This window comes from Neoarius graeffei, chromosome 10, assembly GCF_027579695.1.
Source record: "Neoarius graeffei isolate fNeoGra1 chromosome 10, fNeoGra1.pri, whole genome shotgun sequence".
In the NCBI taxonomy this organism is placed as follows: domain Eukaryota; kingdom Metazoa; phylum Chordata; class Actinopteri; order Siluriformes; family Ariidae; genus Neoarius; species Neoarius graeffei.
The window spans coordinates 88,228,736-88,248,949 of record NC_083578.1 but is presented as its reverse complement, the minus strand read 5'-3'; the positions used below and the strand labels follow the sequence as shown (position 1 = coordinate 88,248,949).

The following is a 20,214-nucleotide window of genomic DNA, read 5'->3' as shown; positions in this document are numbered from 1 at the left end:
TATATGGAATCATCATCATAACCAGCAGATGAACTGATTAGATTTTGGAGCCAAACAGGTTCAAGGTCAAAATAGTTTTTCTTTAACAGCTTCATCTCTCTGTCCTTCTGTTCTGAGTATTTTAAAGACATTTCAGATGAACACATTAATCACAAGAGGGACTCGGCTTCTTGGTGGTGCACTGCAAAAAAAAAAAAAGGCCAGGAAATTAAAATATCTTGATATTCAAATTTATGAAAACATTTCTGTTATAGGATTTCAACAAACTAAATACATTGAAGATGAAACATTTTTACTCTTTTCACTCTTGAAAAAGTCTTGTACTATTGTCAGATCATTTATTTCTAGAAAGAAATTGAAAAAAATAAAACTTGAAATGGCTACAAATAGATTTAATAATAATCTTGGTTTGTTGTGAAAACGAATCTTACTAGAATGGCAGCTACAGTTATCAACCATCCATAATTATTGACACCTTTTCAGATTTACCACTAAACAATTTTACAAAGGTGAGTTTCAGTTCCAACAGTTATTATTGGTTAATTAATCAACCGGAAGACCCCGCCCCATGCCCTTTGATCTTGTCGTCTGATGTCACAGCTGAGATGGAATTTTTTTTCAGCACAATCAGCAATTTTTCAGAAAACCCGGACGTTATCATCACAGGTAAGCATGGTGGAAAGATCACAGACATGTTTTTACTGATCAAATTCACTGATATTTCATGATCTCCTCGTCAAACCCTACTTTGTTTCTGACTCTTTCATTCATTTGACAGTCGCCATTTTGTATCTAAACGCACATTTGAGAGTCTCGTGAGATGTCAATAATAGTGATCACTTTCACTGGTGTCCACCATTATCAACACCCTGTGGAATTAAGGGACATTTACAACTGTTATGGATCCATCTTTGTGTAACATTGTTGAAGTTGATGAAGTACTTAAAAAAAAAAAAAGTGCTGTGATTTATAATTTTTTTTTCTGATTCATAACAGAATGGAATGTTTATAGAGTATTTGGAATCTGATTGCAATAAATAGAATTAGACCAGAAATAAATTCCTAGCATATAAAAAAAATTACATGCTTGAAATATTTAGATTTTTCTATTCCATTCAGAAAATTTTTTTTCCAGTTTGTTGTAAATATCGACCACATATTACAATATCACTAGACATTTTATATTTTGGTTCGAGGAATGAGATGCGACCTTTGACCTGGATGTTCCTGTGGTTACAATGTCGATTTCCTGTTGACATTTATTGGTAAACTACAAAACTAGAAATTAATACAAACAACTATGAATGATTGACACAATGTGATCTACGAAAATACTGAGAAAGCGGGTAGAAAGTGGAACAAAAAGATTTTCTGACGCAGGTTAAACATTATCAGTTCATTTGTTTACAAACATTAGAATTGCTTCCTCATTTACATAAACACCGACATCCATATATTTATATAAAATATATTTTGTACTAAATATAAGTCTATGGAAAACAAATTTGAAATAAAAACTGTTTTGTTAACTTAATACCACATACTGATTTATTTATTTTTTTTATAAATAATCATCTGGATGTCGATAATTGTGGAACGGTGTCACGTGATCTGATACGCTAAGTAATCAGGAATCAACTAATTTTTTCCCCAGTGGAAGTTTGAGTAATTATTCATGCACAATTTACATATTGAAAGTCTTTTCTACTTTTGCAACGGCCAAAAGATCGTTAAGGTGTCGATAATTGTAGCCGCCGCTCTCATGGCACTTTGTGGAAATGTAATATTTGTGATCAATAGAGTTAAATTGCATTTAGTTATATTCTCAATTTAACAACATTTTAATTTTTTGATTTTTAATTTTAATATTATATCTGATATAAGACCTTCTTAATATAATGATATATATTTGATCTTTATCTATTATAGTAGTTTAATGTTTTTTTATATTTTTAATTGATATTTTATTAGTTCGAATGGATTTGGATCTGACTCATTGTACATATCGACGATAAATAAAGCCATGATTGACTGATTGATTGATTGACAATATAATTAACAATTATTCACTGAAGGTGAAGCAAATATCATTGAATAATAACTGAGACGAAGTTGAGCCTGAGGTGGATAATTGTCTTAGTATAAATACACAGGTGACTATTAAAAAAAAAAAAGCATTAATTTTTTCAAACTTCATAAACGGCATGTAAATGTAATAACTTTGCGGCGCATATAAAAACGAATTGCACAAAATCCTTTGTTTTGAAATGAATAAAATAAATCACAACTCCACCTTACCTTTGAATAGTTTTATACAAAACTTCGTAGCATCTTAAATGCTGTTCCTAAAAGCACTATCTTTCATCATTTCTATTTCTTCCTCACTTACGGTGACGAAGTGATCGGCCGCCATTTTGCTGACTTGCTCAAGGTGATTATCCGAATTAGAAATAGTCCAAATTTCTCGAACAATCAGCACACGATTTTCTATAATCACCTGCATATTTATACTAATAGTCTATATTCCAGATATTCTCACTTGATCAGATATTGCATGGGCTTCGCATTCAAATCTTTTTTTTTTTTTTTGCTGGAGTTCTTGAAGTCACCTCGTACGCCATATTGATCCAGTTCAACGAAATACATCAATTTTTTTTTTGCTGTTAATTTCAGAGACATGTCCTGCTCATGGCACTCGACCCATAACATGACTCAAATTTTCTATTAAAATGTTAATATTTATGATAAGCTTCATCTTGATATATTACAATAAGAATATGGCATTTATGCAAATATGCAAAATCTTCTAAATTTTTGAACATGTATTATATTGTATTATATTTTAAACAGAAATCTCATAACTGTCTGTATGATGTAGAAATAAGTTCACTGCTGCATTTTTTTGAGTGACTGTGTGTTTAAGTATGGTTTTATTTCTTCTAGCAAACACGAGTTCTTACATGCTGCGGATAATTCTCTAAAACGTTATATGTATTTTTTTCTTTGTTTTTCTTGCGTGTTCATAAGATATGATTTAAAAAAAAATCATTTGTACAGTACAGAATGCAAAAAGTGTGGGTTTTTTTTTTAAGAAAAAGGGCTGAAAAAAATGATCTGGTAAAAATCCAGTAGGTGAAAAAAAATTAAATGGTTTGTCATGTGGGTGTGCAAACTTTTGTACTCATCCTTATTATATTAAAAAGGTGCCAGTAATTCAACATGCAGAGGAGGGAGATTAAAATATTCACTACTATGTTTCTCACTGCTGTGAGGATTAAAATATGATTTAAATCATAAATTTAAATCAAATTAGTGTAATATTTTTAAGTTAGATTTAACAACCAAAAGTAATCATTGGGTTAAAAAAAAAAATAAAAGCACTTGGATGCATTAATTCATTTCCATGATTCTACGGCTGTGTGTGAGAGTATTTGTGCACGTGTGTGTGTGTGTGTGTGTGAACGGTTCCTGTCTCACTAATGAGCAGCACTGGGACTTTGTTGTTTGTATTCCTTCTCTCTCAGGTGAAATAACTTCTGTGCTGCTCTTTTTTTTCCTCCTTCATTCTCTTGAATCAATACTGAAGCAACACACACTCCTTTCTCAGACTAATTATTCTACCTGGTGTCTCACACCTGGGTTTTGAGAAGCTGAATAAATACTGAAATCTGACCTGTAATAAAGTTGGAAGTTGTTTGAGATCGCTGATAAATACTGTATTTTACACCAACATGGTGCTGGGAGTCAATCAGAAAACCTTCAGCACTTTTCCATCACACACACTCCGGTCCTTAGTTTGTGAAATAAACCAAAATGTTTCACTGAGGACTGGGGACATCAGGGGGTTTGGGGCAGCGTAATCAGACCTGCCAACCCTGAAGAGGAATGATGAGTATTATTATATGCCACGAGCTACTTCTGGTTAAATCGTGCGCTCTGATTGGTTCCTTGGTGGGCAGAATTTTCCCGTAATGCCCGTGTGCGATTACAGACTTTCTTTCCAAGGCGCCGGCTTTCAGTATCGGAGAGTTCAAAACACCAACGCAACTGTCAGTCATTCCACATTCATATCTATATAACAGTTATTCCACGAAATTGAGTCGTACATGAGCTGATAGCCAACGAGGCGCGTAGCACCGAATTGTCTATACACCATGTATGACAAGATTGAGTGGAATAACTGTTTTATTCTATCCACATTCACTGGATTTTGAGAAACGTATCATTTTTATTTGTATTTTTTGCAAACTCGATAAATAAAAACTTACCCAAAATGTTCAGCAAAATAATTTCTGTTTAGAATGTAAACAAACCAGCCAAATGACAGGAGCAGTTTGTGAAAAATGCAATAATAATAATTCTTGAAAAATAAAAAAAAAAGATATGTTCTTACCATCAAATACTTTCATTCCATATTTTGTTGCTTTTTATATTTTTGGTATTTTGGGGGTTTTGTTTTCGAGTCAAGTTTTTATTCTGTCCTCGGTTGGTTCAGCAACACGCTCCGTCATTTTGTTTTTCTCTACTCACGGTATATGAGCTGATATCCTAGTAGTAGAGTAGCCAATCAGAGTGCATGATTGCTCATATCCAGTGAATGTGGATAGAATAAATAAATATTTCTTTCTCAATTGCCTTATCTGTTGTTTTTTGGGGTGAAGGTTGGCAGGTCTGTATAATTTTGTCATTCTAAAAGCAATGCATGCTACGTAATTTGCTACGTAATTTAAATTGCAGGGATTTGAAAGAAAAAGAACAAATTGAAACCATGTGGTTGAAGAAGGAAACAACTCTTTAACTCGGTGTATGTCAGAGTTGTGAGGAAAAGCGTCCTCAAAGCCAGATATAACACTTGTACAATCATAATGATTTTTACTTTGACTTTCACAGCCAAGTACAGCATGCAACTGCTCAGCTCTGAAACTGGTGGAAACGTGGACCGCCCTAAAAAGGTTTTGCTGGTTTTCCTGAACAGCACCGAAACTGTGTCAAAAAGGAGTGTAAGATTTTCCTCTGTTACAACATCATAATTTTACTGGATGAAAGAAAGTAGATTATGACTTTTCTATATGTAACGTTTGGCCTCGAGCGCAAGGTTTTTAAACGTCTTGATCAAACACTGTCCTGTACGCTTTCCATCACTACGTCTCTTCACCTTATAATCGTTTTATGACTAAGAAAGGTTCTGAAAAATTTCTTGTAATACAAATTCATGGAGTTGTATCAACAGTGAGAACCAAACCTCAAAACTCAACTCATCAATCCTTCTTCTGAATGATTCCCACATTATGGATCGCGTTCCCATTCTGTCTCTGGTACTCCAGCTGTGAGCTGGTTTTAAGGCGGCTCGCCGGTCTGTATGTTGGGTTTCTGTGCCTCATTGGCCCTTCTGTCCAGTGAAAGGCAGTAGTGTGGCATTAAGGCAAGTGGTCCTGTCTGTGGTTCTCGATAATTTGGCCAGAGAACACTGGAACGGTTGCCACACTAATATGGATACATTTGAAAGCTTTGTTTTTGCTTTTCCCTAAAGTTTAGCATCTACATTCTAACTTCTGGTATTATTTTTACCACATTTTCTCCCAGTTTAATCATTTACCCATTCCTACCCCCATTCATACAACAGCTACCAACCAAGGCTAGCATGTGCTTCTTCCAAGACATGTTAACCTAGCGACCACATCATTTCAAATCTGCTGCTAATGCTATGGTCACACAACAGCTCGCAATGCTTTACGATGGGTTACTGATGAAAAATGAAATGTTTGGTGCCAATGCTTCCCCAAGCTTTGGGAAGTATTCCCAAACCCATCTGCGAGTATTCATTGCTTAGTGTGCTGACAAAAACATCGCCACCAAATTTTAATGCATGCATTGAAATTTTTCACGATGTTTTTGGCCACTCAGGAGGTGGAGACACACCAAAAAACAACTCACGAAGCTCAGGCAACATTCGCCATGCATCACATGATTGGTGATGATGTGACCACCAAGTATTCATAAACCCATCGCGAGCTGTAGTGTGACCAGGGCCAAAGCTACATCACAGGGCACCTGAATACTGGACATGGAGGAAAGTGCTATCTACCCTCTTCTGCATACATGAGCTCACAGACGCCCATAATTGGCTAATGTTGCTCTGATTGAGAGCCGAGAGTGAGTATGAGGTTTTTGAGAGTTTTGCTCTATTGAGCTCCTGGCCACAAATGGCTGAGGCATTGGTGAGATTAGAACTTAAGATCTCCTGGTGTCAGGATGAATACTGTTTGTTCCGTTGCACTGCTTGGGGGTAGCTGAAAAATGCCTGCACGTCCTACTTGAGCCAGTAAAATGAGGATTTAGCACAAATCCTCATTCGTCTCTTTCAGTGGAACCTACCAGGCCCTGGTTCCGTCATCCATCATCTTGTCAGTAGTAATGCACGAATCCCACTTTTCTATTTTCACTATGATCTCAGGACTCTGCAGGATTCAGACAATTTCTGTATTGCGTCCACGTGCAAGACCTGCGTTGTGTCAAACAACATAATGTATGTTTATGGTGTAAAATATATCAGTAGAATGGAAGATACAATCTATGGCCAAAAGTATGTGAACCCCTGACCATCACACCCATATATGGTTCTTCTCCAAACTGTTGCCACGATGTTGAAAGCACATAATTGTCTAGAATGTCTTTTGTATTCTGGAGCATTACAGTTTATCTACACTGGAACTAAGAGGCTTGAACCTGTTCCAGTATCATGATGCTCCTGTGCACAAAGTGAGCTCCATGAAGACATGGTGTGTTAAGGTTGGAGTAGAAGAACTTGAGTGTCCTGCACAGATCCCTGACTGAACTCAATCCCTTTGGGCTGAACTGGAACTGGAACCTTCTTGACCAAGCATCAGAGCCTGAGCTTGTGGCTAAATGAACACAAATCCCCACGGCCATGCCCCAAAATCTATTGGAAAGCCTTCCCAGAAAAGAAGAGTGGGGATGTTCACCAAGCGCCTATGGGTGTAACGGTCAGGTTTGCACAGGGTTTTGGACATGTAGTGTATGTCAGATCAAATATAATACCAATCCAGATGTTAAGAACAGTATCGGCCATGATACAGGTATTTAATAAATGATTGGTACATCACTACCAGTTGGTAACAGCACCATGATCAGCAGTTAATAGAAATTCCTTTCTGATATCGCTTTGTTCAATTGTAAAATTGCGATCAAATCAAACCACACAACATTGACATTCAAGTGTGAAAATGGAACGATGGAAGGCCACAATAGCAGCAGAAACAACTTATGCATGTTCAAATGGATCCATATTAGCGTGGACAAGACCTTACAAATCGAGCTGGGGCACACGTTACATGACCAACAGAACTCTCAGCTGTCACATTCCGCTTGCCCTGCTGTAGATATATTTCCTGAAAAGGGTTGAGTCAAAAACCAACCCGGTGGAAAGGACTATCCTCGATCCACACTTACTTTTCCCTGAACCAGCTACTTTGAGGGGATCACAACCAACGGCGTTCCCCTTCTGGGCCGCCACATGAGCACCTGGGCGTCATTTGCATTGGGTTTACCCATGGCATTCTGGGGAATGGGTTCCATTTGGGTCAGGATTTTGGGCTGGTCCTGGTGAAGAGGTCCAACCAGCCTGGCCCTGGAGCCCAGAGGCATCATGGGATCAACAGCGATGTCCACTTTCATTCTCCATTTGATGGTTTGCAGCAGGATCTTTTCGCATGTGCCGATGTTGAGCGCCACCAGCCACGTGGTAAAGCTCTGGTCACGAGTGATGTGTGTGAGAAGCGGTGTGTTGTTCTCACTCACTGGCACTGCCCACGTCACACTTGGGTAGAAGTTGTCGTTCATGCTGACAATGAGGCGTGAAGGTTTGGATGTCGGGCCTGAGATGGTTACTGTCTCTGTAGTGTTGCCGTACCACGGGTAGCTCACACCGTCCGAGTCACTGATTGCACTCACCATGCCGTCCCTCAGCTCCGGGAGCTCCCAGCTCGACCTAAAAGGAAGCAGAGGTCAAAGGTGAAAATGGAAACTGGGATGCTTGCCAGTGCAGCCATTGATTTGATTTGCATTTTATTAACTTTTAATATTGTTTTCACCCAAAATCTCATGTTGGGCTTGGGATCAAAATTGTGGAAGTGGGTTGGGGTCAAAAGGGCTCAAGAGTGGAACACTGGCATAGTAGATTATAATCTACTCATTACTAGCAGAGAAAGCTAACCGCTAAGCCACCACTGCAATTCTGTAATTCATAAATAACTTTAAGAATCACCAACTACTGGGATGGTGTGGTAACACAAAAAGCCAGCTCGCTAATACAGCTAAATATCTTCACTTTCCAATTTCTTAGAAATTCTCTTCCAGACATGTTTGATAGTTTTTTAAATCTTAATTCCCAATTTCATGCTTACCAAACTCAACAAAGCGACCAACTACATATCTCCCTTGTGCGAACATCCCTAGGTCAAAAGAGTGTTCAATACAAATGTGTAATTGAATGGAATAACCTCCCCCTCCACCTTAAAAGTTTTACATCCATGATTAGTTTTAAACGTAATCTCAAAAAACACCTATTTTCATTCCCCAGCCACACTTGACCTTTATCTTTAAATATAGTTCAGTCTTGGATCAAATTGTAAAATATTACACTACACCATGCACCAGGCTTCTGTTATTAGTACAATATTTATACACCATTCGAAATCAATCAATTATACTTTTTTTACTTTATGTATAGATCCTAGGTTACATTTTATTCGTTTCTTATTTTCACTCGTTAACTTATATTTTATCTGCAATTGACATTGTTTATATTTATTTCAGTTATGATACCAGTTACAGTTTAATGTATAATTTTGTTACCAATTATTATATTATTATTATCTTTGTTATTATTTATTATTTACTATTGTTGATATAGTTATTCTCTAATTTGTTAAATTTGTATTAACTACTTGTTAATTTAAATGGGGGAAGACTTAGAACAAGCCATTGTGCTTTTTTCTTCCCCCAGCATGTTTTCTGTTTTTGTTCCATTTATGTTTTCTTGTAAATCTTTTTTATCATGTGCAAATAAATAAAAATAAATCCTTAAAATAAGGTATTAAGTATAACTAGCGAGCCATATTTACACTGATGGTCATCATTATTATATTAACAGCTAGCTAGATATTTAAAACAAGTCCTGACATCATCGCGACATATATACAGAAGCTTTCAGGAAAACTTCATGTCGTCCAACTTGAAATTGGTCCTGCATCAGCTACTTGTTTACTAGATTGTAGTTTTTAATCTAAGATCAGCTAGCATTAGTGTTGAGCAGTGTTTGTTAAATATTAGCCTGATATCCTCCTGACCTTTAATAGAACTAAAATGGGGGGTGAAATCATCAGAAACGATCAGCTGTAATTCCTTATAAGATGAAATATAAGCTAAAATTTATTTTGAGGCTGTATTTCCTTGTATACACGTGGGGGCAGGTGCTTCACTTTTCAGTTTGGGCTGTTAGAAAGCACAAAAAAATTCCCTACTGGGGTCAACTTGAAAGTTTTCCCTCATTCTGGGGATGGAAACTGTACTTTTCTTACCCAGGTGATATCATGTCACTTGCTTACATGTGCCAAATTTAAAAAAAAAAACTGGGAAAAAAAATATATATAAACAGTTATTCCATGAAATTGAGTCATACACGACTTGATAGCCGATGAGGCGCGTAGCACCGAGTTGTCTATAATCCATGTATGACGAGTCTGAGTGGAATAACTGTTTTATTCTATCCACATTCTCTAGATTTTGAGAAATGGAACATTTTTATTTTTAACTTTTTCAAATTCGATCAATAAAAACTTTATACAAAACTTCCAACAAAATCATTTTTCCTTAGAATGTAAACAAACTAGCGAAATGACAGAAGCAATTTGTGAAAAATGCGATAATTCTTGAAAAATAAAAAAGATACGTTCTTACCATCAAATACTTTTATTCCACATTTTGTTGCTTTTTTTTGTATTTGTTGGGATCTTGTTTTCAAGTTGAGTTTTTATTTTGTCCTCGGTTGGTTCAGCAACACGCTCCTCCGTTTTCTTCTTCTTCTTTCAGGTTTTTTTGTTGGTTGGTAAACCAACTTAAAGGTGCATTACCGCCACCGACTGGGCTGGAGTGTGGAACAGGGGGCATTGGGGGGGACAAACAAACAAACAAACAAACAAAAACCTATATTCTTTTAGCTATTTCTGTTTCTTCTAAATACTTGATGCACTGCCATTTTGTTTTTCTCTACTCACGGTATATGAGCTGATATCCTAGTAATACAGTAACCAATCAGAGCACATGATTACTCATATCCAGTGAATGTGGATAGAATAAAAACATATATATACGAGGGTACTTCAAAAAGTTCTCGGCCTCACACAGAAACAAGCGGTGTAATTATTTCCCATTCTGGGGCGTAACTGGACACTATAAAGCCTTACATCACTGTCCACAAAAACTCAAATGAAAGAAGCAATCAAAGAAAAAAGGAGAGGAAAGAAAGCTTCGAGCTGGTGTGCTGTTGCTCCAGGACAATGAGCCCGTCCACATAGCGCAGGTGGCAGAGGCAGGAGCAGCCAAATGTGGCTTTGAACTGTTGCCCCATGCGCCTTACTCACCCGACCTGGCACCGTCTGACTTCTATCTGTTTCCCAAACTGAAATCCCACTCACTTAGTCACCATTTTCGTGTATTTTTTTTAAACACTGAAAATTTTGAGGAATTGTTTGCTAACTCTAGCTAGCATTGGCTTATTATTAAACAAGCTAGCGAGCATTAGAACATGGGGGTTACCACTGGGGCCCGTTTGCTAAATATACAGTGCTGTACAAAAGTCTTAGGCACATGCAATGAAATGCTGTAGAGCAAAGATGCCTTCAAAAGTAATGAAATGAAATGTTTCAACATTAAAAAATACTATAAACAGTAATCAGTGAGTCACAATAAATGTAACAAAGTCAATATTTGGTGTGAGACGACCCTTTGCTTTAAAAAAAAAAAAGCAGTCTGAGGTCCAGTGAGTGCAGTTTTATGCGGAAATGAGCTGTAGGTCTTACTGAGCATCTTACAGAACCAGCCCCAGTTCTTCTGGACACTTTGACTGTCACACTCACTTTACTGCCAGTAGCCTTCATTATGTTTTCTTTTTTAATCTAAAAAGAAAGTGCTCTCTTATGGAATATGCTGCTCAGACATTTACAACATTTAATTTTGTGCTGGACCGCCCCCCCGAACGTTTGGAACTCTAAAATGTTTTTGTAATGTTTTGACTCAATAATGTAGAAGTCATAAAATAGAAATTGATAGCAAAGTTTGTATGGAAAAAAAAATAAGGTGCCTAAAACTTTTGCACAGGACTGCATATAGTTATCGCATTTTTAGTATAGTAAAATTTTAGGTATTAAATATTGCGAGGTAGCTACTTGTATTTATATGGTGAGGTTGACATTCTGATAGCTAAATGATTAAATACAGTAGCTAGTATGCTTCATAGTTAACGTAGTCGTGACACAGTAATACACTTTTTCGATGGAATAAAAAAATGTGTTCTATTCCCTTCTAGTGGGTTTCATTCATTTGGCTCGATAGCATGCAATATTGTTAGCCTATCACTTATCCTATGTGTATTATGTCACTCTACCCAATAGAGAATGAGCGCTGAATATGGTTTACGAGATTGCATGGTCGTCAAGACAACATCACGTCACACGTCGGAGATGTAAAACTTCCGCGCTAGTGAGTGAGCGACTGTGACAATTTGTAAGCAAAAATGGCCGCCAGGTTTGCTTCTTTAAATACGGAAGGTTTTGAGAGAATTTTGAAAGAGAAAGACACGTTGAACACCCAAAAGGAATGTGTATGTATAATAATAATAATATTGGATGGCTTTTTTTCGTGGTCTATCAGACATATTCCATTCAGCTACTCATCTTTGACTCGTTCAGTATCATGCTAGCTGATGGAATATATCTGATAGCCCACTTAATGCCAGTCAATGTTATTTAAAGATTCCATTCCACAGAGGAGATGTTGGTGAAGTCGGTAACCATTGACCAGCTCAACACCATGACGACTTCACTGGCTTCCTGAAGGATCCTTTTGCTACCACAGCCTTGGAGGCTACTATATACGGAGTTGATACCATGTGAGTGAGCCTGTTATTGTGTGAATGTGTGTATTGATACAAAACTATTCAGAAGATTCCACAATACTAGCTGTTTTAATTAACCTTCCAAATTCTTTCCTACTTTTAGCATCCACTCCTGATATCACCGCTAAAGTAACATTACAAGAGTTAAGCGTTATCTCTTCTGTTCTGAGATCAGTTTTTATTTTTTTTAACACATAACCCAATTTATCTCTTGCTCTGTAAATCACATTTCTGTCATACCCTGTCAAAATCTTCATGATGGTGGATGGAGTTGTTAGAGATGTTAGCGATGTTAGCAATGTTAGCAATGCTGCTCCCGCTTTAATGCAGTCACTGATGTGTAAAGTGTAAAGTCCCCATGAGTAATTCATAGCAGTGGAGTAATTAGTGTCCGTGTTATCATCGGCCAGCTGTGTGTGTGTTAAAAGATTCAGTATCAGAGCACGGCTTTAAAGCAGGAAGTGCCACTTGGAGCAAATTTCTGGCATCTCGTCATCAAATCTGCTCCATCTGTCACCTACACAACCTCCACATGACTTCACTCCCACACACACATTACCAACACACACACACATGAACAGACCCTGCGTGGAGGAACCCAATCAGGCAGTCAGGGCTGTAGGAGGGTGTGAGAAGATTTCTCTACCTCGTGTTCTTTCTGTCTTTGCGTCTCTCTGTCTGACCTGTCCGTGTACGAGAGAAAGAATTCCGTTGTTCTCATTATTTATCCATGCTGAAGTGCTGAGAAAAGGTGTGAACGCTTTGATTTGGGTTTCGGAATCAAAAAGCTGCCGCTGAGCTTTTTATATAGCTTTTTATGTATTCAGCTCGCTAACATGCACCAAAGACTAACAGTCCCTTATTGTAAGTTTAGCTCACTTCTTTCACAACAGTTAGCTTTAGCAAAAGATTACTCAGTTTTTTTGTATTGATTCAAGAAGGATTCAAACATGACAGTGTGGGGTTATACGAAAATAAGACAACATTTGTGTAACAAGTGAGCTCCTGTTCTCGCTGATGTTATAGCAGCTATAAACGGCCATTCTCTCTTCAACCTCTCTTTTTTTCTCTTTAGAAGTTAAAAAGCTAAAAAAAAAAACCATTCTCCTGAGCATGTTGGAAAACTTAGTCACAGGTTTACCTCTGACACTGGAGACGCCTTCCCTAAACGTAAATAAATGTCACCTCAAAAAAACAAACATCGCCATATCAATGATCATACCGCGAGCTAGCCTAGTGGTTAGCATGTCTGCCTCTTGATCAGGAGGTCATGAGTTCTTCTCGAGGTCGGGTTATACCAAAGACCATCATAAAAATGGTACCTACTGCCGTCTGGCAAGGCATGCTGCAATACAGATGTGAGTAGGGAGTCAAACTCTCCTGGTTACCAGAGGACCCGCCCCCACTGTAACTCTAGCGGTATAATAGGCGAGAGGCTGAGGGCTATAGAAGCGGAGATCAGTACTGCCCAGTGCGCCTTAAGGGCCAGGAGACTTCCTGGGAAGACCAGGTCCTGGCACAGGAAGGACTTTGACTTTTGACATATCAATGATCACACACGTTGTTGATCTGAGTATATGGAGCATCTGTTAACATATTTGAACGAGCGCATTAATATAAAAAAGTTCAAGAATCCACTAGCACATGGGACATCATGGTCTAATGACGTGCTGCTTCTAGAGAAGCAGCTTTGGGACCAAAACGTCACTGGTTCAATTCCCTGGACAAGCAGGAATAGCTGAAGTGCCCTTGAGCAAGGCACCAAACCCCCACCTGCTCCCCAGGCTGCTCTGGGTGTGTTGTATGTTGCTCTGGATAACAGCGTCTGCTGAATGCCACTAATGTAATGTAAATGTCACATCACTTATGTAGCATTATTTACAGCCGTATGGTTGCGAATAGGTGTGGAGGAAATTTATTCAGCTAGATCTTTCAAAATGACAAAAAATGGATGGGAGTGAAATTTTGGCTCGCTTTTACCAATCTTGAGATCATCTAGTGCTCTGTAGCTTTACATAGCTGGTGTAACACCATCAGGTCACATGTTTACGCTCATGAACTTACATGCCAATGTCTCCATAGGTGTTGTAGAACTCCATCTGAGTGCAAGCCTGGATCCATCCCACCACCCAGGTCTCATGGCGAGGGATGGGTGGCATGACGACCCGAGCCGAGGCTTTGAAGTACGGCGTCCTGTAGCGCAGCACTATCGGCGAGTTCTCCTCGATCACCGTCGGGCACTGGTCGATCGTGGCCGACATGTCACACACGGTGATGTTCTCGCGTTTGACACGCGACTTGCAGCTGAAGCTCTGGACGCAGCCCATGGTAGAGAGGCGCGCTTTGAGCTTGACCAAAGAATTCGCATCAGTGTGGGTTAGGTAGAGTAGGGACAATCACAGACACGAGGTTTCTCCTCGGATGCGTCCGTGGAGTGGAGACAGTGGAGGATAATCGCAAAGCAGCGTGCACAGTAGTTTGGAGACGACCACTTCATGACATTACATCACATCTCCTCAGAGCATTCCAACTTGATTTTCATTCACCAAGAAGTCAGTGAGCTGGAAACTTGAGAAAAAAAAAATATCTGAAGAAACTCCACACACAGATGATCACTGATACGGTACTAGTGGTGTGTTTTGATCATCTCCAGAACCTCCTAGGTTTGGTGCCACAATGCAGGGTATTTTTAAAAAAGATTTCGACCAAATGTTGATAATCTAAAATAAGAGAGAGAGAGAGAGAGAGAGAGACCAAGTGTGTGTTGTAGGTAATGAAATGATTCCTAGCATTCACACAATCCAACCAATGCACATCATGTTCCTCCAGATGATCAGGGATGCATCTTGGACTCTTCAAAGCCTCCTTACATCACAGATAGATCTTGTTTAAAGATATCAATGCACATCACTGATCTCTGAAGGCGTTTTCTGGTCCTCAGGGAAGGTGTCCCCCTTTTCTTTTCAGCCCTCTTCCTTCTTTCTAGTCCGCGTTTTCATGTCACTCGGCAAAAGGCGCTGCTTTGGCGTGTTCGAGCTTCACTCCTGCAGTCACACAGCCGGTCTCATCTCCTCTGATGGCGCTGAAAAGCAGGAGACCGCCGCGGATTCACGGTGATGATGTCAAGCCCCGGGTACCGATCCGCTTGCACGGTGGATTGGGGCGTGAAAGGAATAACGCGTCCGTTATCACCATCATCATCATCATCATGCACCTACATAGAGCTTAGGAGCAACTTAAACGCCGTGCATGCTGGGAAAATAGGTGTGGAGCCGTCCAAGAGACAGCGTGATTCCTCTTCTTTCCTTTTATTAGCGCATATCCACCGGTGCTCGCGCGCTGTTCGGCTGTCCGTGGTGCTGAAAGCGCGAGGAGGAGGAGGAGGAGGAGGAGGAGGGCCGTGTGTGTGTGTGTGTGTGTGTGTCCTCCTCATCCTGTAGGCTGCAGTCACATTGCAGCTTGATCTGAGTGACGTCCTCCACATGGCCGGAAATCCATCATCAGCTGCACGAATGACTTCAAAAACTAGTTTGTTTTCAAATCTCATGACATTTAAAATATGATATTTCGAATATTTCTAAAAAAATTTTTTTTCTATGCACTAGATCACTTTGTAGATTATTCCGCGCTTAATTGCTGCCATAGCAACAACCAGCAGGTGATGCTTCCAGCCATGCCAACTGTGACTGCTGATAAAATAAATGTCTCTTAGATTATTATTAATTAATTTATTTTTTTTAGTGGTAAATCATGTTCACCATGTTTTTTTTTAAACAATCTTATGTCTTATGCAGGTTTTGATTGGTCAAGATTTTAAAATGTCTTCTTCTTCTTTTGGCTGCTCCCAATTAGGGGTCGCCACAGCAGATCTTTCATCTCCATTGCTCCCTGTGTTCCGCATCCTTCTCTACCACACCTGCCACTTTCATGTCCTCTCTCACCACATCCATGTATCTCCTCTTTGGCCTTCCTCGTTTTCGTGTGCCTGGCAGCTCCATCCTCAACATTCTCCTTCCCGCATGCTCTGCATCTCTTCTCAGGATGTGCCCATACCATCTCAGTCTCATCTCTCTTAGCTTAATTCCCAAGCTCTCCACATGTGCTGTCCCTCTGATGTGCTCGTTCCTTATCCATTGCAAACCTTAACATCCTCAACTCCGCCACCTCCAACTTTGCCTCCTGCCTCTTCGTTAAGGGTGCGGTCTCCAATCCATACATCACAGCTGGTCTCACTACTGTCTTATACATCTAACCTTTCACTTTTGCTGGGACTTTCCTATCACAAATGACTCCCGAAATCCTTCTCCAACTGCTCCACCCTGCCTGCACTCTCTTTCTCACCTCACTATCGCAGCCCCCATTTTCCTGCACAGGCAAGATTTTAAAATGTATCAATTAAAAATCCTAAGATTGAGGGTTCGAAAATGTTTTTAATGAATCGCTGAGTTAATGGTAGTTAAGGAGTAAAAGACTCGATTATTGTGTGTGTTTTCTGCCTACAGGCAGGTCCTTCCTTATAGCTCCCGTTCCATGGCACGTCTTGACCATTACATAGAGGCCGGCATTCTTTACTCTGTCCAGCAATCCTGTTTGAGGTCTTCTAGGAGGCCTCCTCCCTTCTATTCTCCCCTCTATTACTAGCAGGAGAAGATCACCATGCCGTAGAGAATGACCAAGCCATCTACTCTGTCTTCTATTGATAATAGATATGATAGCTCTCTTCTCACCAACATGTCACAGTACTTCTTCGTTGTTTACTTTGTCCGACCAAGAGATGTTCAAGACTTTTCTTCAAAGTCACATCTCACAGCTCTCCAGCTTCCGCACATCCTCTTTCTTCAAAGACCATGATTCGGCCCCATACAGTAGAGTACTCCAGATGACAGTCTTAATAATTCTCTTCTTCAGATCAAGGCTGAAGGCTTTTGTGAGCAACTCCTTTCATTTAGAAAATGCATCCTTCGCACGGGCTATTCTTGATCTGATGTCTTTCTCACAATATCCATCCTGGGTAATCAGACTCCCAAGATAGTTGAAATGTGTTACTTGGCTTAGTTGGTTGCCCCCAAGGAAGATCGTGAATTCCTCACCAGGTATCTTGCTGATTTTCATTACCTTGGTCTTCTTAATGTTGATCTTCATACCATATTCTATTGCGGTCTCCTGCATTTTATCCATTATGAGCTGTAGTCCTTCAACCGATCTGGCTAAGGTTGCTTGATCATCTGCATAACGCAATGTCTTTATGAGATGACCTCCTACTCGAAAAGATTTGGTGTCATGTTTTTATAGGGGTGGCACAATGGTGTACTGGTTAGCACTGTTACCTCACAGTAAGAAGGTTCTGGGTTTGCACCCAGTGCCCTATGGGAGCCTTTCTGTGTGGAGTTTGAAGGTTATCCCTGTGTCTGTGTGGGTTTCCTCTGGGTGCTCTGGTTTCCCCCACAGTCCAAAGACATGCAGGTTAGGTTAACATGGGGCAGCCATGGCCTGAGGTTGGGCTGAAGTGCTCTTGAGCAAGGCACCTAACCCCCAACTGCTCCCTGGGCGCTGTAGCATAGCTGCCCACTGCTCTGGGTATGTGTGTGTGCTCATTGCTCACTTGTGTGTGTGCATGTGTGTGTTCACTGCTTCAGATGGGTTAACTGCAGAGGTTTAAATTTCACTGTGTGCTTAAGTCTGTGCTGGAGTGTATGTGTGATAAAGATAGGCTTCTTCTTCTCATCTCATCATCTCTAGCCGCTTTATCCTGTTCTACAGGGTCGCAGGCAAGCTGGAGCCTATCCCATCTGACTACGGGTGAAAGGCGGGGTACACCCTGGACAAGTCACCAGGTCATCGCAGGGCTGACACATAGACACAGACAACCATTCACACTCACATTCACACCTACGGTCAATTTAGAGCCACCAGTTAACCTAACCTGCATGTCTTTGGACTGTGGGGAAAACCGGAGCACCCAGAGGAAACCCACGCGGACACGGGGAGAACATGCAAACTCCGCACAGAAAGGCCCTCGCTGGCCACGGGCCTCGAACCTGGACCTTCTTGCTGTGAGGCGACAGCACTAACCACTACACCACCGTGCCGCCCCAGGCTTCTTCTTCTTCTACTTAATTTTTCTGCAAAGGTTTTCCACTAGATTTTGGAGTGTAGATTTGTGTTCATTCAGTTAAAAGAGCATTGTACTCCCTCTATTCACACTCACAACAAAAAACATACATTTTCTGTTATTATGCTGTAATGGTGTCATGAGGGATTGGGAGCAAAACACTCTCATTAAAGACAAAATGTTAATCTATCCCTTGGCGACCTCATAACCTTTACTTTATTGTGAATCAGAACGACTGGATTAACCTGTTGTGATGTTGCCGGTGGTGATGTAAATCTTCTTCTTTCAGCTGCTCCTGTTAGTCGCCACAGCAGATCATCCTTCCCAATTTATGATCCATATATTTGATTTGGCAGAGGTTTTTAAACCAGATGCTCTTCCTGACGCAACCTTTAGGAAGTATGCACTGGCTTGTACAATCTCAGTGGCTGGGTATTTTACCTAAAATTCATGTCTTGAAACTGTTGGAGGAAACCAGAGCACCTGTAGGAAACCCACGCAGACATGAGGAGAACATGCAAACTCCACACAGAAAGGCCCTCGTTGGCCATGAGATTCGAACCCGGAACCTTCTTGCTGTGTCAATGTAAAGCAACTGGTGGCAAACCCGAAACAACAAGTGAAGAAAACAGCAGGTTTAAAGGAGAACTGAAGTCATTTTTAAACTTACTTTATTTCTTAATTAACGTGTTATTCAATTACATTTTTGGTTTTAGTAACCTTATATCATGACTCGTATTGGCAATTAATTGCAATTAAATATTATACTTATCGGCCTGTTCTGTTTTTATCCATGTTGAATTTAGTTTGTTTGGTCCACGGCAGGCGTCGCTTATCCGCGTGATCTTCATGAGACTTGTGCGAGACTTCAAAACGTGAAGTGTCAGCCAGGTGTCAGTGCCGGCATTTTGAAAACTGTTTTCCAAATGAAATATTGCACAAAAACGAGTTTAAATGACGATTACTGCCTACTTTTTTCAAACTTTCCTGATTGCTATCAAAACAAACAAAACTTCCGGTTTGATTACATCAGCATTCGACAGAGGGCGCGCGCGTCTTTTGACAACGTTGGCAGATGTTGGTCACTTTGATTTCCGCTGTACGTTTTACTTCCATCCTACGATGTCTCGCACAGGTCGCAACGAATCTTGTTTATGGCCATTGCTTTGACATATGGACTGATATATTACAGAGCATATTTCAAACACTCATAACTTGCTATAGCAGCGACAAAATAGCGATCAAAAATGCATTCCGATATTTAATAAAATGAGATAAATAGAATTTTGATAATAAAAAAAATTGCCTTCAGTTCTCCTTTAAGCAAAAATGTTATAAATAGTCTTTTCTTGAACAAAACAAATGTTCAGGAATAGGAAGAGAACGCTCTCAACAAAGCTATAAACAGTGTGTCCTCATCAGCCTCACTTTTTCTCTCTCTTAAAGTTAATAAGACAAAAAGCAGTTTGTCATGTTCCCGAGAAAGTCAAGTTTATTTGTATAGCACTTTTAACAATAGACATTGTTGCAAAGCAGCTTTACAGAAAATTAAAGACTTTAAACATGAGCTCATTTTATCCCTAATTTATCCCTGATGAGCAAGCCTGTGGCGACGGTGGTGAGGAAAAACTCCCTCAGACAACATGACGAAGAAACCCTGAAAGACTCAAAAGGGAACCCATCCTCATTTGGGTGATAACAGATAGCATGATTATAAATAACTCACTTCTATAACTGTGTCCTGTAGAGTCATAAAGTATAACTGTGAAACCAGGAAAATCATTATAGTTTCAGCATGAAGTCTGTTTTGTTGAAGTTATAAACTGTTCATCAATTGATGGAGACTTGAGTGCAAAACTGTTCATGACAACTGCAGTCCTAAAGTTAGCAAGTCAACTGTAGTCCTCAG

At 39.7% G+C, this 20,214-nt stretch overlaps 1 protein-coding gene across 1 annotated transcript; it reads right to left on the bottom strand.

Moving 5' to 3' along the window:
• Positions 1-7,485: 7,485 nt before the first annotated feature.
• On the bottom strand, positions 7,486-14,535 carry fam78bb (family with sequence similarity 78 member Bb). Its single transcript, XM_060930936.1, has 2 exons — positions 14,258-14,535; positions 7,486-8,008 (listed from the first exon to the last, which is right to left on the bottom strand). Exons 1-2 carry the CDS (start codon positions 14,518-14,520, stop codon positions 7,486-7,488), a joined length of 786 nt encoding a protein of 261 aa, XP_060786919.1. The 5' UTR covers positions 14,521-14,535.
• Positions 14,536-20,214: the final 5,679 nt, after the last annotated feature.